This window comes from Podarcis raffonei, chromosome 11, assembly GCF_027172205.1.
Source record: "Podarcis raffonei isolate rPodRaf1 chromosome 11, rPodRaf1.pri, whole genome shotgun sequence".
Taxonomy (NCBI): domain Eukaryota; kingdom Metazoa; phylum Chordata; class Lepidosauria; order Squamata; family Lacertidae; genus Podarcis; species Podarcis raffonei.
In genome coordinates this window covers 62,054,279-62,070,288 of record NC_070612.1, presented here as the reverse complement: position 1 = coordinate 62,070,288, position 16,010 = coordinate 62,054,279, and the positions used below count along the sequence as shown (strand labels likewise).

Below are 16,010 nucleotides of genomic sequence, written 5' to 3'. Positions count from 1 at the left end.
ACCCCAGTGTCCAGTAAGTGTGGGCGGGGGTGGCAGTGGGTAGGGCTGGGTGAGGCAGAGCTGCTTGTTGCCAGTGCTGGACCTGGTGGCAGCCCGGGTCTGACTCTGCAAGGCACAGGGTGCAATCCACCCCAGCACCTAGCAGAGTGGGGGCACCTGCTGCTGCTGACTTCTTAACTTCCCCTTTAAAGCAGCTCATTTAAAAGTTAGGATTGCCTCTGAAATGGGAGAGAGCTCTGTTAAGGCTTGAGGCAAAACATTGGATGGAAAGGGGGGAAGGGGAAGGAGCTTCTGACGGGACACTGCAATCCTCACCATGTCTACTCAGAAGTAAATCCCACTCAGTGCAGTGGGTCTCGCTTCCAAGTAAGTCAGAGTCAATCTAGGATTGTTGGTTTTGAGAAGATAGGATGTAGAGAAAGCAAAGCAAGGAGGTAGTAAAGAAAGAAAAAAGGGGGAAACCCCCTGAAGTGGACCTTGTGTGTGTGTGTGTTGGCTCTTGTGGATTCACAACAAGGGAAATTGCCATCTTGAGCGAAGGTGGAAGAAGCAAGGTACCAGACACCTAGTGAAAGGCGCATACCAGGAATCTGAAGTCACAGTGCAAGCCTAGCCATGTTTACTAGGAAGCAAGCTTTTTTAAGCAGGAACTTGGGGGAACTGAGTTCCCTTACCTTTTTAAAATTAATGGGGGGACGGACTGGAACAGATATATACACCCAATGCCCAAGCCAAAAATCCATCTACCTCTCTAATCAATAAAGTTGTGGCCATTTCTAACCCAGATCATTGTCTGCTTGAGTTTATTAATCATTTCTTACATTTAGCCACTGCCTGGGGGTGGGGGGGTGGCACAGCATCTGTCTATCTAGCCATTTATTGATTGATTGATTGATGAGTTCTACTTTTCCCCCCAGGAAAAAAACACTGGCTCCGTTGAATGTTAAACTTTAAATAAGATTGTGTTGTTTTGCGTAATAGGCAACTAAGGCTGGATTAAAGATTTTCAAAGCAGGGGCTAAACAAGATGATGAAGACTCTGGTGGCTGGTTTAGTTGGATGTGGGGTTGGACTGGAGGAAAAGGCAAAGAATCCACACAAGAACCCAAAGGTATGTATATGTCTATTTTGATTTAGGAATATTGTGAATGTTCCCAAATTGCCCAGGTTGGGAATAATATGCTGTCAACAGAGCCCTGCTGAAACTGAGAAGTCTTCAAATGGTGTATAGATGCCATCAAAGAGTCTGGAGTTCACATCCTGCAATGTTGCTATGGGGAATACCCTGATTTTTTAAAAAGAACAGCTAGATGCCAAACCGTGCAGAGAACTCCTTTTGTAGACTGGAGATCCAGGGACCATCCAATTGCACTGCAACTATTAAGAACGTAATGAGTTCTTTATGTTAAGAGATTTAACTCTTAATTGAAGATTTTTTTAAAATCTTGAAATTTCTATTTCCTAAGATGATACAAGACCTTCAACTTCTGTATCAGTACCAGCCTTCCTATAAGTCCTCAACATTGAACATAAATCATAACCATATTTAGCAGGTGACTGGAAAAGCTGAAATTGTTGGATTTCAACCTATTTAATTTATTGTTACTGTTACTGTCCAGACTGCTTTTTTCCATGATGGATATAAACCCAAATCAATTATCTGTCAGAAAGTCATTAGGCATATCTGTAACAGGTGAATAGGAAAGTTGTTTTTGCTGAATTTCTGCTTATTTACTGAATTTCCCCTGAATATTTAGTACATTTTAATTCCTTACAAATTCGAGGTGATTTGTACTCTCAGTATTGGTACAAAGGATCTCTTGGTAAAGGGATAGAAGCATTGGTAACTTTGAGGCTGGGCTACTGTAATGCACTCTATTTGGGCTGCCTTTGGGTATGGTTCGGATGCTCCAGCTAGTACAAAACGTGGCAGCCAGACTGCTGATGGGGACTTCTGATCGAAAACATGTTAAATCATTGTTAAAACAGCCACACTGGCTGCCCATCTACTACTGAAACATGTTCAAGCTCTGAGCAACTTAGGTCCATGGTGTCTTAGCCGTTACATTCCTTGATCACTGAGATCATCTGCAGGAGTGTTGTTGGTCATTTCCCGTGTTGGTGAGGCTCATTTGACAACAAGATACTGACTGAGCCTTTAGTGTCTACTGGAAGCTCAAAGTCCTGTAAGTGGGAACAGTTGCAAGAAGGGGTTCTTCACATGGCCATATGTAGAGGCAGGGGTCATACATAAGTAGTAATCGCAGACGGGCACCTCCTCACCGTCCCACGGCAAAAGTAGTACAATGGATCAGAAGACCTGTACTCCGGATGTTAAGCAAGTTTTGCAACAGCTTCTTGGAGGGAGGGGCCGCCACCACTTTATTAGCAATAGGGAAAGCCAAGGGCCAGTCTTGTAATTCCCTTCACCCAATAAAAAGGATGCTTGTTACTGGAAAACAAAAATAGAAACCCAGCCTACATGCCTGCTCCATGGGAGAATAATAATACTGTCAATATATATATAGAACACATATGGAGAAGATTTTGTAGAAGGGAAAAAAAGCAGCTCACCCTTAGCTGAAATTAAGTATTACACAACAATGAAGCATCCAAGTTTATATATCAGAACAGTTTAAAATCTGCGCCTGAATGCTGGAAGATCTGGATTTGACAAATAGAGTTGAATGTCATCAGCGTACAAATGATATTGAAACCCATGAGAATGAATAAGCTGGCCCAAGGATAAAACGTAAAAAGAAACGGCAGGAGACCCAAAAGAGAACCTTGGGGAACTCCAACTGTAACAAGAAAAGTAAATGATGAATGACCTCCTGTAGAAACAATAAATGAATGGCCTTACAGATACTAGGCAACCCACCTTAGAATATCCCAGGTCACTGAGAAACCCAGCAAAAGAGCTTGATCAACCATATCAAAAACTGCAGAAATAAAAAAAGGATTAAGGATAGAATATAAGCCTTTTGATTTGGCAATAAAGTCTTTACTCATCTTCATAAGAGCCATTTCAGTGGAGTATAGGGAACAAAACCTATATTGCAGGAGATTCAGGGCCAAGCTAGAAGAAAGAAAATCAAAACAGAAAGAATAACGTGCTCCTAAAGTTTAGAAGCAAAAGGCAGCAGAGAGATGGGATGATAATTAGAAAGAGAGGAAGGCTGAATAGGTAAATGGCTGCTGTTTCCTATACAGTAGCTGTATACTATTGCTGGTGTTAAAATTTGAGCTGGACTTTCAGATTTTCTTGTATCTTCAATATTTATATGTGGGGTGTAATACAAGTCTGCTTTTTGGCTCACTATTGTTTAATCTCTACATAAATGAAGGCTTTCAGTAGCTGTCTTGGCCCCATCCCCCAGTTGGCAGTCAAATTATGCAGACAATTTGGCTCTTATTTCATTATCTGAAGTAGGTGTAAGAACATTGCCATCTAAATTTGAAATTTATTCTAAGCAGGAAGGCTGATCTATTAGATATAAGAGCAAAATAGTTGTGTTTGCCAAAAGGCCTAGGCAGAATAAATGACTCTTAGATGGCTATACAGTGGTACCTCAGGTTAAGTACTTAATTCATTCCGGAGGTCCGTTCTTAAGCTGAAGCACCACTTTAGCCAATGGGGCTTCCTGCTGCCACTGCGTGATTTCTGTTCTCATCCTGAAGCAAAGTTCTTAACCCGAGACACTATTTCTGGGTTAGCGGAGTCTGTAACCTGAAGCGTATGTAACCAAGGTACCACTGTATTATCAAACAGTGTAACTAATTTAAATACTTGGAGCTTAAATGTGGAAGCCACTTACGACATCGGCCTTTTTACTAGAAGCTATAGAGGTCATTGTCTGATAGAATCAGTAATAAATGTTTTTGTTGCTAAACATTGTGACTATATTCTGTACAGGGCAATCACAATTTACACTGACTTACGCAATCACAGCTTCATGTAGACCACCAAAACATAAATAGAAAGGGGTGGGAGATCCTTGGCTACTAATCTTAAAGGCTCTTGAGATCTTGCAAGGAAATCTCAAGTTCTCTTGAGATCTTGCAAGGAAAACCATGGAAACAGCTTGCTTACTGAGCTCTGGGGCAGTTGTGTGAGGTCTCTGAGAGGCTCCTGCAGTGTCTCACAGGATCTCAGGCAACCTCAGTCTCATGAGATTCTAGACAGTGGGGACAGTTCCTGGGGTTGTTCTGACTTTGCACAATTTTGCCTTTCCTCCAGGAATGTAACCCTTGCTTAAATTGCAGTTACATGTATTGGCCTTTATACATTTTTTTAAGGAATAAAGTCCTCCATTAATTTCAGAATTTTGTAGAAGGTCAATCTGATTGTTTTCAAAGGTGATTTAAACTATTTAAATAGTTTAGGAAACATTACAATTTTAAATTTTGATTATTTGCAGTTTTCTTTTGGGCAGTAGGACGCCTAGAAGTGGGATAGTATTCCTCCTGTTGCTTGAAGGCAATAAATCAGCACTCCAAAGGAACCTCTCTATTATCTGTTCCTTCTGAAAATTCATATACTTTAACTTTTTTGTGATTTATCTTGTAATGACAATTCACTACAAATAATACAAGTCTGACTGACAGACACATTGGGGAGCAGCCAAAGGTTCTCTTCCTCTGATGGAAGGAGGCTCTTCCATTCACAGAAAAGTACATTTGGATTCATCCATTATTCTGTACCCTTGATAATGCAAGGTTTTGAATTGGTGGCTGAATGAACTTGCTCTGAGATCAAATGCCAAGTCTTCAGTCTTATGACATTGCCTCTATGGAAAGGCAAAGTAGCATAAGTGAAAGCGGTGTGTTTACAACTTTTACTAAATTATAATAATAAAAAAACAATGTATTGATGTAGTGTGTCAGGTATGCCATAATGCATTATGAGAATTGAGGTGTTTTTTATACTGAATGCATTAACTGCATGATGTCTACAACAATAGTGTGTCATACCAAACGTAAACAAACTGAAAAAGACACTATGAATCAAAAATTGAGACACTATATGTACTTTTCCTTGTTTATTTGTTTGTTTTGTGACATAAGAAAATCTTTAATAAAAACTAATAATAGTAATAATTGTTTTAAATGGTAGGCATTGAACAGCTTATGACCCCACAAGAAAAGGATAAATTATATGCAGCAATTGGTTACAGTGAAACAGCTGTTGATCCAACATTGCCCAAAACGGTAGGTATTATTCGCTTTGTATAGTATAGCATTTGACTTTATCTAAAGTCATGGTATCTTACAAAAGAAGAACAATGATTTTCAAGCTTTCAAATTCACATGATCAGTTTGCAAGAAAGATGTAGTGCTGGCTACCTCCCAGAGGTAGCAATATATGCACTCTGTTTGCATACAAAAGTGCTCTAAACATTCTATATATAGCTGTAAATAGACTGGAGAACAATCACTCTGTGTTTTATACATTTATACATTTTTTTGGCAATGTCAGTGATTTTTAATGTGTTAACCTGGTGATTACCGTTTTCTCCAAATGCAACTGAAGAGGGAGAAAATGTCTGGTGAATTCTTTATTTCTGATGTAGCACTGTTTCATCATGTAATAAGGGGAGATGAAGTTTTGACCTGTGTACTTCATTGCAACACTGCTTTAACTTTAGTAGAAATTCACTTAAGTCATGTCATGTCATATAAAATTTGGAAAGCCTTGTTTTAAAAAAACCTTTTGCACACCTTAAATTCTGAATACAATTTGAATATTTTTATTCCTGAAAGTCTTTCATGTTAGATGCAGTTACAGTTATATGCTAGTCTAACAGTATTACATACATGTCATATATCTAACTCTTCCTGTGCAATGAATTTTTGAATTGTGAGCTGAGTTTTTAAAATCCAGTTCAGCATTTTCACATTAAAATACATGTGAAAAAATGCAGTTGCAACTGGACCTCATAATGAGTTTAATTTGGTTTCCCTGCCTATCCTTTTATCTTTTGTGTGTGTGTTTGAAAGAAAGGGTGCATTTCCCCCTTTACTTTGTTTGTTCAAAAGCTTGTATAAGTGATTTTATTAGTCAGGTATCAATATGAAACATCTTACATGTTGACCACATATATATATATCTTGCAGGGTCACACTATTGTCCAATTTTAGGCTTGTCAGAATTTTTTTGTGAGCAAAATCCTGAAACCAGGGTGTGATTTCAGGGTATGTGGCAAAGTAGGGGAATTTGAGGGAAAGCAAGCAAGCAAATGTTTGTCGAAATAGCAGCTCTTCTTTTGTGCCCCTTTAACTCTAGAAGCCCTGCTTCTCTAGCAAAAGGGGCAACTAGAACTCTGTCACTTCCATATTTCTTCCGCCCAGAAAGTTCCTTTATAACTGTTAAAAAAAGAAAAGAATGAAGATAAGTTTTCATTCACCTCCCCTGAACCCCCCTCCCAAAAAGGCCACTGCAATTAGGAATAGCAGTTAGGGAACCTATTTTGGTTCAAGCCTACTGTCAAGGGACTCTGAATTTCATATTATAAAACTATTCATGTTTGTATTTTATTAATATATTTTGCTAGTCATGATATATTTTTGTCAATTTGTACAGTATGAAGCCATCAAACTTTATGTAAAACTATTAAGCATGACTGTATCAATAAGGGAAAACAATCAGAAACCTGAGCTGCTGAAACTTGCACTAATTGATCTGCGTACAGCAGTAACTCAACGACCTGGTGCTGAAGCAATAAGGTAGGCATTTGTTGCATTCATATTTTTTCCTTGAAACAAAATTAGTTGATACTTCTGATTTGAAAACAGAATTTTAAAATTTTCTAGTTTCATAATAAGCTATAGAGTGCATGGCACTTGGAAAATGTTACTAATTTACGGCAGTTGCTAATTATCCAAATGGGTTGGGTTACTACCCTCTTTACGTGACAGAAGCCAGGAGAGCAACAAACTCTGGGAGGTGGGCACAGTCTCCTCAGTTTTTTCTCTCCTGCCTGATGGAGCAGAACATTTTCCCCAGGCTCTCTCTGCACTTCACAGCTAAGTTCCTTTACTTTCAACTTCTCTTTCTGGTTCCCTCTTATTCTCCTTAACTGTTTTGTGATTATGTGTTTTGATTTCTATCTCCGTTCTTGTTTACTTTCCTCTGTTGAGGTAAAAAAACAAACAACTCACTTTGCTGCTTCACTATTACTTTCGGTTGCTTTCTGTTCCTTTGCTTCCGTTTTCCTCTGCTGCTGGCAAGGGTTTATTATTTTACTATTTCTTATTTTTCCTGATTGGACAAACTATTCCCCCCCCCTTGATTTGTCCATTTGTGGCTTGGATCAATTCCCACCACCAGTGGTTGCCGCAGTCTCCTGATTGGCCGATTTCAGACCAGCGCGCTCTTCTGTGCAGCACAGCTGCGTACTCAGCATTTGGCCTCTTAACAGCCATTGGTTTGCCATTGCAGTACCAGCTGCTTCCACTACACCAGAAGCCGCTTTTCTCCTCCTGAGTTGCCAACTGCTAGTGTGCTGCATGCACATTTAAGTCACCTGAAGGACTTTCTGCCTGTGTCCACGGTACCGTATTCGCCAGAATATAAGCCGCACCTGCAATTAATCTGCATCTTTAAAGTTGAAGGGGGGGGGAGAGAACACATATATTGGCTCATTCTATTAGGTCAGCAGCAGCTTTGGCTACTTTTGCCGCTGATATTCCATTACTAGATATTTGTAAGGCAGCTACTTGGTCTTCACCAAGTACATTCACCAGGCATTACAGAATGGACCTGCAGTTGGGGAAAGCTGTGGTATGTCCCGACCCATTCGGATCATCAGCAACCACTGTAAATAGGACGACTGGTCTTACCTGAAGCGGAGATTTAGTAGGTTGCTGATGATTCGAAAGGGGCCCATCCCTATAGTGGTCTGCAGTTCCTTGCTTCTTTCCTTTTCTGTTGCATTATTAGTGTTAACTCTTTCCATTATTTTATTTGAGCTGAGCCAGTCGTGAGTTAGGCAGATATTTACAGATTCCTTTCCAGATATGTACAATATCTGATGCTGCTGGGCGAATCTGAAAAAACTGAGGGGATTGTGCCTGTCTCCCAGAGTTCTTTGCTCTCCTGCCTCTGTCATGTGAAGAGGGTAGTAACCCAACCCACTTGGATAATCTGCAACCTACTAAATCTCTGCTTCAGGTAAGACCAATCGTGCTTTTCATGTGAGGCTAAGTACCATGTCTGCATTATCTCCAGCATTGTTTCCTAGATGCTGCCTGATACAGTTTTATAGGCAAATGTGCCCCCCCCCAATGGCTTACTCCCAAGATTCATCCTGTATTTTCATTTCCAAGTCTTGTTTCCCACATATGTTTAGTCCCCCTGCTGAACACATACCTTGTTTCAGCAGTATATCATGGAGCTATATTCCTCTTTTTGTGTCTCTAATATCTGTTATCATGGTTTCCAATCACACTTTTATATATTACCATCTATTCATCAAATCATGGGATGGTAATATCGTAAATCTTTTTTTTTAAAAAGGGCAATATAACCAAGAGTCATCTGCGACAGGACTTATCTGTCAGGGGTCCTTTACCTTTACCTTTTATTGGAAAAAAGCCCCATAGCAAAACCCCAACCTTTGGTTGGTACAACTGTATATATATATGCTCATGTAATTTTCATAATGTGTTTTACACAGATTTGAATCTAGTGTAAGTGCATTTGAAGTTGAAGGCATGGCTCGGGAAAAAACAGTACCTTGCTTACTGTCATCTCACACAGTCCATTCAGAGCACAATGCATCACTCTTCACCATTATGTTTGAGACCAATCCCTTAGATGAGACTGCCAATCAAAAACTAAGAATAGAGTCACAGCCTTTGGAAATAATATATGATGCAGTAAGTAGAAATGAGTTCTAGAAGTTTTCAAAAATTAAATTATATATTACATTAGCAATACATTTTCCTGACCTTTTATAATTTTTCAGATGACTGTGAACAGCATAGTAGATTTCTTTCGACCTCCAAGTGATGTTCATTTAGAGCAACTAACATCAGCAACTTTAACAAAGCTAGAAGAATTTCGTGAAAAGACAGCAACAGGTAAACATCAACCACTTGGAATAAGTTTTTGAAAGACTAAATTCTGTGTATTCATAGCACAATGAGCACTAGTGCCAACTTTGTACTGCGTAGTGTACACGGGTAGTTCTCACTATGTGGAGATTATCTTAACATGGCTAAGTTCTTCATGGAATTTTTAAGGGTATGTGAATTGGCCTTATTTTTCAAATATCTGCACCTGAAACTCATGTAATACTGTTGCACTGTGTGGAATGGTAAGGAGACACTTCCAGCCCATTAGCCTTGTTAAACCCTCCAGGTCTCCCCTTTAGTGGAGGAGGCTGTTTTCTCTAAGCCACATACATCTGCCTTATGCCTAGTGTCATATATGACATCAAGTGTGGGGCAGGTAAATAAGCAGTTTCCTCAAAAGAAGCTTTGTAGGCAAAATCAGTCAGCTGATTGGTGACAGCTGCAAAGTGCTGGATACCTGCCTTTGCCCCACCCAGCTGTCAAACTTGGTCTGCAGTGATGGGGGAGGTGTGGCCCACCAGTCAGAGCAAGTTCTCCATCTCTGGTATAGAAGGTCTTTGTTTTGCTTAAATTTATTCGCTCATAAATACAGTGTTCTTGTGATCCTTCTTAATTCTCATGCTTTTCTTGTGGTTTTCTAGGCTTAGTGTATATTATAGAAACGCAGAAGGTTCTAGATTTAAGAATAAATCTTATGGCTTCTTATATCATTGTACCACACGGTGGATTCTATGAACCAACATCAAATAAGTTACTTTTGGATCTTGGTAACTTAAAGGTAAAATTCTCAGAAATATCAACTACTTAACACTTATTATTCATCTCCTAATTATGACTTGTATTTTATTGTACCCGATGGGCATTCAGTGCCATCTAGCAGTAGCAAGCAAAATTGCAGCTCCAACAGAATTTTGAATATCCCTCCCTCCTTGGAAGCCAGTTTCTGATTTTGCCTCTGCTGAATCTGTACTCAGAACATTCTCTGTCTCTTCCTTCCTGCTTCAGTGTTTCTCAATTTGTGTTTTTTTAAAGAGTGTGTGTTTTATCCTGTCTCTTCTAGAACCCCCTCCCCCCAGTGTTTCTTAATAAAAAAGAATAATTGGAGTGAAAAAGAACTTTTATCTAGTAGGCGTATCATTTCAGGAGGGTGTTGCTGGGCTCCTGATGATGAGGCAGGAGGAAAGAATTCTTCAGGGATGTGGTTAGCTCCCATTCAGTTTTTTTCTCCTGCCTGCAACAAGCAGATCACTTCAGCTTCACTCCCATTCTTTCTGTAATATTTACTTACCTTTTATCACTATCTTTTAAATTTTAACTTCTCCTAACCTCTTTTTGGCTCTGCTGATAACAGTTGCCCATCATTCCTTTCCTAAGGTGGGAAAGAGAAGAAGGAGCATTTGAGGAGGTAACCCTTACAGGAAAAGGTCTGTGGCCTCAGCACCAGTCTCTCCAGAGCTTTATTTCTCCCGGTCTGCAGCCTCAGAGCTTGTCCCTTGATTCTCCTCACGACCTGCTGAGCAATGTCTCCTCCCAGTCTACTGAACTTTTCCTTCTGCTCTACTTTTCTATCCATTATCTGTCTGATCAGTCTGGCCTAAGGGTCATTCCACATCAAATCAACTCAAAAAACAAGGGTTTTGCCACCTACGGTCTCAGATTTTGATGAAACTTGATGTACACTCATCCCTTATGGTTGAAAGAAACCCCCTTAAATTTTTTCCCTCTATCACAAACTGTTTTGATTTTATAGCACTTCAAAGTTTCGTGAAATCTGCATTTCTGTCCCTCTTGAGATCCTCTGCCTTCTGTACCCCCCCTCCATAACCAATGATCAGATCTCTTTGAAATTTTACACAGGCTGTTTCTCCAATACAGAGATGGAGAGAACAGTGACGGCCTTTCATCCCACCCAAATACATCAGGGGGGTTGCATTTGAATTCTGACTCAGAATGAGTAGTGTTGAGGGTCCTTTGCTTCTGAGCTCTCTGCTCTACTACTTTCAAAGCTCGCCGGATTCTGGGAGGGGGGTCTGGAATGCTTTCTAAAGACACTCTGTTGCCCTCCTGGTGCTTCCTCTTCCTCCTCCTCTCCCATTATTTCCCAGCTTTCCCCCTCATCTGCCTCTGAGCTGTGATCTCCCTCAAACCCCTGTTGCAATTCTGAACTGTCGTCTTCTTCTCTGGAAGGGTCAGGCTGGGAGGCAGTCTCCACCATTCCTCCTCTGCCCAGTCCCTGGCAGTCGTTTGTTTCTTTTCATCTTCCATCTTTGGGAAAGAAAGTTTCATCTGTCACATTATCCAGATGCCTATGTGCTTGTATATCTTTGGCTTATGAGTCTCTCAAGTTACCTTTTCCATCACTTATATTACCACACTCTGCCAGATCTGCATCTACGTCAGTGGCCTTTGCTGCCAATATGCCTCTCCTGGATATCTGCAAAGCAGCTAATTGGGCATCGGCAAGTACTTTCACTAGGCATTACAAACTAGATCTATTATCCTTAAGTGATGCAGCCTTTGGCTGCACAATTCTTCATCAGGTTTTATAGTTAGCTCAACCGCAGTTGGGTCCTGCCCAGTTGGGAATTTCTGTGGTATGTCCCAATCTGAAGACTTCATCGTCCACCGTAATAAATAGGATGATTGGTCTTACCTGAATAGTAGATTTATCAGGTGGATGATGCAGTCTTATCCTCAGAGTTCTCTTTCTATTAGCTGTTACTTCTGTTCTTAGAGGATCTGGGTTGGAGGCATTCCTCAGAAAAGCATTTATGTGTTTTCTTTAAGGGCAGGGTGGTTTTGAGAACTGAGCCCTTCTTCTTACCCAAAGTTCTGTCGAGATTCTCCTTATGTTTTATCCCAGCCTTTCTCACTCATTGGAAAAGGTCTGGCATTTGTTAGATTTGTGGTGGACCTTTGAGGTGTACATAGCCAGGACAAAAGAGTGTAGATTAACTGACTCCTTGTTTGCTTCCTTTAATCCCACTCCCTTGGGCAAAAAAGTTTGCTCTTCCATCTTATCTAGGTGGTTTAAAGCTTGTAGTGTGAAGGCACGGGGAGCTTTGAAACTTCCTCCACCATCTTCTATTACAGCTCATTTCACTAGGGCAACAGCTAGTTAGGCAGCTTTCTCTGCTGACAACCCTTTGATTGATATCTGTTAGGCAGCCACTTTGCCATCTCTTACTACATTCACAATGGAGGCTTATGCTTCAGCCGAGGTTGCCTTCAGCTTTATGAATCTGCAGCAAGTTCTTCCACCTTAGTACTTCCCATTGCAGTTGCGAACCGCCTTAGTTGGGTATGCTGTGGTATGTCCCAACACGCTAGCCCAGTGACACCCTCCTGAAATAATATAGTTGGTTCTTACCTGAACTGTAGATTTGGGAGGGGTCACTGGATTATCGGGACCTCACTCTGATGTGGCTGCAATGGCCTATAAGTTTGTATTGGATTGCCTGGATGTTTTTCCTATAGTTCTTTGTTTTTCCTTATTGGGATGAGAGTTTACTATCATTTTACATACCCTTACTGTGTTGCTCTGATGACTGTCGAGCTTCACAAGTCCGTAAAACTGATTGAGAGCCAACCACATCCCTGAAAAATACTTTCTTCCTGCCTTGTCATTGGGGTGGAGCGTAAACCCAACCCGATAGCCCAGCTATCCCTCCCAAATCTACAGTTCAGGTAAGAACCAACTGTACTGTTTCTTAATGGTTCATTGTATTTCCTAAAATTTCATTTTGATATTCTGTCTTTAATTATCAGTACAGGATATCTCATTAGATCGTCAAGAGGTCTGGAAAAGTCTTACAGGTTTTTTTTGGGGGGGGACAGTTTAAAAGTAAGCTTTATTTCAATAAATACTTAAAGATGCATATTTGAAAAACTAACAACTGATTATTGCTGTTATTTTCTTTTTAAGATGACAAGTAAAAGTCGGTCTGACATGTGCAATATCAAAATTGGTGAAAACACTCTTGAAGATATTATGTCAAGAGCATATGATATGTTTGACATTCAGCTCAGCAGCATACAACTTCTTTATAGCAGACATGGTAATTATTTATATAAGTCAATGCTACACACACATATATATTAAAAAGTATGACAGGTTTAGCATAAGTTACTGTTAGTCTGATTCCAACAGTATGATCACTATTGTTCAGTGCATGTTGTCGGGTTTTATCTGATTTTTAAAATTTCTGATGCTTTATATTTATTTACCTGGCATTTAAAAAACAAATAGTAGTATGTGCATGAAAGTGAAAATGAGAGAGATCTTTACATCACCCCAGTGAGCAAGAGGATGGTGACCAAACAGGACCCAATAGCCTAAAATTCATTTGGGGAAAAATACTTTAATTACATGTGCAAAAGACCAGTGATTGCATCTTAGTTTAGTAAAGATGTATGCTTAAATATCAAAGAGGAACAAAAAACATAAAAGAATCTTGAGGAAATAGCAGGGGGGTGGGTAATGTGTGCAGGAAAAATACAATACATTAGTTCAATGAGGGGAAAAGGTTTACAGTATACAGTATTAGATTAATTACAACTTAACCATGGTTGACCCTTTCATCAGCCCACCTGAACACCACCTGACCTCTAGATAAGTTTACTAGATTCCCAGCTGTTTTACATAGCCTTTTAAGGGAAGAATATAGCTCGCCATCAAGAGTAGAATTCAGAAAACAGGCTCCTATAGTCTTAAATGCATATCAGCAGATAATTATCAGTTTATAATTATCACAAGGATCAAGAAAATCAACTTAAATGATATGCACACCACTTACCCATCTAGATGCACCCATGCATTTTGACTTCACAGTAACAAAAAAATACTACTAGAATTAATTAACAAATAAATTTGTGAAGTGGTCCATCATCTCTTTAAAACAACACGTGCTTGGTGTGTATGCAGGCTGTAGGAAAAATGCGCATGAAACTGAGACTGAAACATTGTAATAGACATCTTTTCTATCTTTAGATGAAAACTGGGAGGAAGCTCGAAACTTACGATCCTCATCTCAGCATATCATACAGCCTCTGGATGTGAAAATGGAACTGAGCAGAGCAATGGTTGTAACAGATGCAAGAATGCCCAAGTATGACATTCTTGCTGTTAAGTGAATTTTCAGATTGCTGGCTTGGTGGGAGCACAATCACTGCTTCCATTGTCCTTCACTTTGAGAACAGACCATTTATTTTCAGCTTCCTGTTCTTTAAGAGCTATTCTCTAGAAGAGCTCTTATCCCATGACTCCTAAGTTTACTCAGAAGTATTTGTTGAGGGATATTGTCAAAAACTGTTTTGCTGCCCTGAATTCCTTGACAGAAAGGATGTAAGTTTTAAATAAATGCAAATAAAATAACATTTAAACCTTGGCAGAGCTGATTGGCGCAAGCTGATTGGTGCATGTTGAGGGGGCCAGCTCCCCCATGTTAATAGGCATTGTCATTCAAATGGCATGTGTGTGTCATGTCAATTATGTGGGGTGAGGCTTACCTGCCCCTTCAATATTTTATTCAAGTTGGCACACCTGTTTCAATGTTAATTGTTCTTTTTAAAAATCATATATGCCAACCTGGAACCACTTGTGTTGTGGGGCTGGATTTAATTTATCAAATAGATTAATTCCCTAGTACATGCCCCCCTTTGTTTTCTAATTGCTTTGTCTCTTTGTGTTATAGGTACAAAATGTTTGGTGAACTGCCACTACTGTCTTTCAATATCTCAGATGAGAAACTGAAATGTATTCTGGATCTTATTGATAGTATTCCTTTACCAGAAGCTCCTCCTGAAACTACTGCTACTGCACAACCTTCCAAGGCAAGTGTTGTATTGAATTGGTAGAAACATTTGGTAAAGCTTCAACAATACTGGTAATTCTTCTGCCACTTCATCATAGTTCTCTTTTTAGCAATGGGATATTTCTCAGTGTGGCAGAGGTTCACACTAAATGAGTTTTTTTTACCACCATGTATTTGCTGTGGTAGTGCTACTCAGCAGGACTTGGTTTCATATCTGGCTTGTAAGCTGAGGTTAAAGCAGAATTTCCCAATTCAGATATAATAGGAAACTGTGGTTTAAAGAAAGCATGATTAAAAATAACAACGTCAGATGTACAAGAGGAGGGAGTTCATGACTTGTTTGTGACCTGATAAAATACTGGAGCACTGACCCTATTGGTAAGTTTATTTCCCTCACCTCCAGATATTGCCAAAATGACCCCCTCTCCAAGTTTGTTGACTTAGGGTTAGCAATATGTGTGTTTCCCTTTTTCAGATAACATATTTCTAGATTTCCTGTTTTAGCAGTAAAGCAATTCCTATGCTTTTCTGAAGTCTCTTTGCTATCCTTTATGACTTAGTCTGCTGCTCCTTAGAATGTTCTTTAAGTTTATTTACGGCCATATTCCTTTGAAATGATTTAAATCATTCATTTTGTCCAGATAGTTTCAGTAACTGGCAGTGTAGTTTAGTATGTGAATTCTTACACTTCAGAGTTTTCTGAGTGTGTACAGTGGTACCTCGGGTTACATAGCTTCAGGTTACATACGCTTCAGGTTACACACTCCACTAAGCCAGAAATAGTGCTTCAGGTTAAGAACTTTGCTTCAGGATAAGTACAGAAATCGTGCTCCGGCAGCGCGGCGGCAGCAGGAGGCCCCATTAGCTAAAGTGGTGCTTCAGGTTAAGAACAGTTTCAGGTTAAGTACAGACCTCCGGACTGAATTAAGTATTAAACCCGAGGTACCACTGTACTAATACAGAATCCTGAAGAAATGTTAGTTAACATGTAACTGCAGACTGAAAGTTCCCTAGTCTGGAAATCAAAAAAGAGAAGAACATTCCTCTTCCGCTGGACCTCACTCAGCAGCTTTTGATATTTTATTTATTCGTGTAAACAATCACTTACGGTATCTTGGA

General features: G+C 39.8%; 1 protein-coding gene across 5 annotated transcripts in view; it reads left to right on the top strand.

The window, feature by feature from the left end:
- The window catches only part of VPS13A (vacuolar protein sorting 13 homolog A), a 148,429-nt gene that overhangs the window by 42,686 nt on the left and 89,733 nt on the right, over nucleotides 1–16,010 (top strand). For all 5 annotated transcript variants that reach the window (XM_053409056.1, XM_053409055.1, XM_053409058.1 and 2 more), the window contains exons 15-23: nucleotides 982–1,111; nucleotides 5,117–5,211; nucleotides 6,584–6,726; nucleotides 8,679–8,880; nucleotides 8,970–9,084; nucleotides 9,720–9,856; nucleotides 13,004–13,136; nucleotides 14,069–14,186; nucleotides 14,772–14,910. In XM_053409056.1, the coding sequence (XP_053265031.1) occupies nucleotides 982–1,111; nucleotides 5,117–5,211; nucleotides 6,584–6,726; nucleotides 8,679–8,880; nucleotides 8,970–9,084; nucleotides 9,720–9,856; nucleotides 13,004–13,136; nucleotides 14,069–14,186; nucleotides 14,772–14,910 (1,212 nt within the window). The remainder of the gene's footprint in view (nucleotides 1–981; nucleotides 1,112–5,116; nucleotides 5,212–6,583; nucleotides 6,727–8,678; nucleotides 8,881–8,969; nucleotides 9,085–9,719; nucleotides 9,857–13,003; nucleotides 13,137–14,068; nucleotides 14,187–14,771; nucleotides 14,911–16,010) is intronic.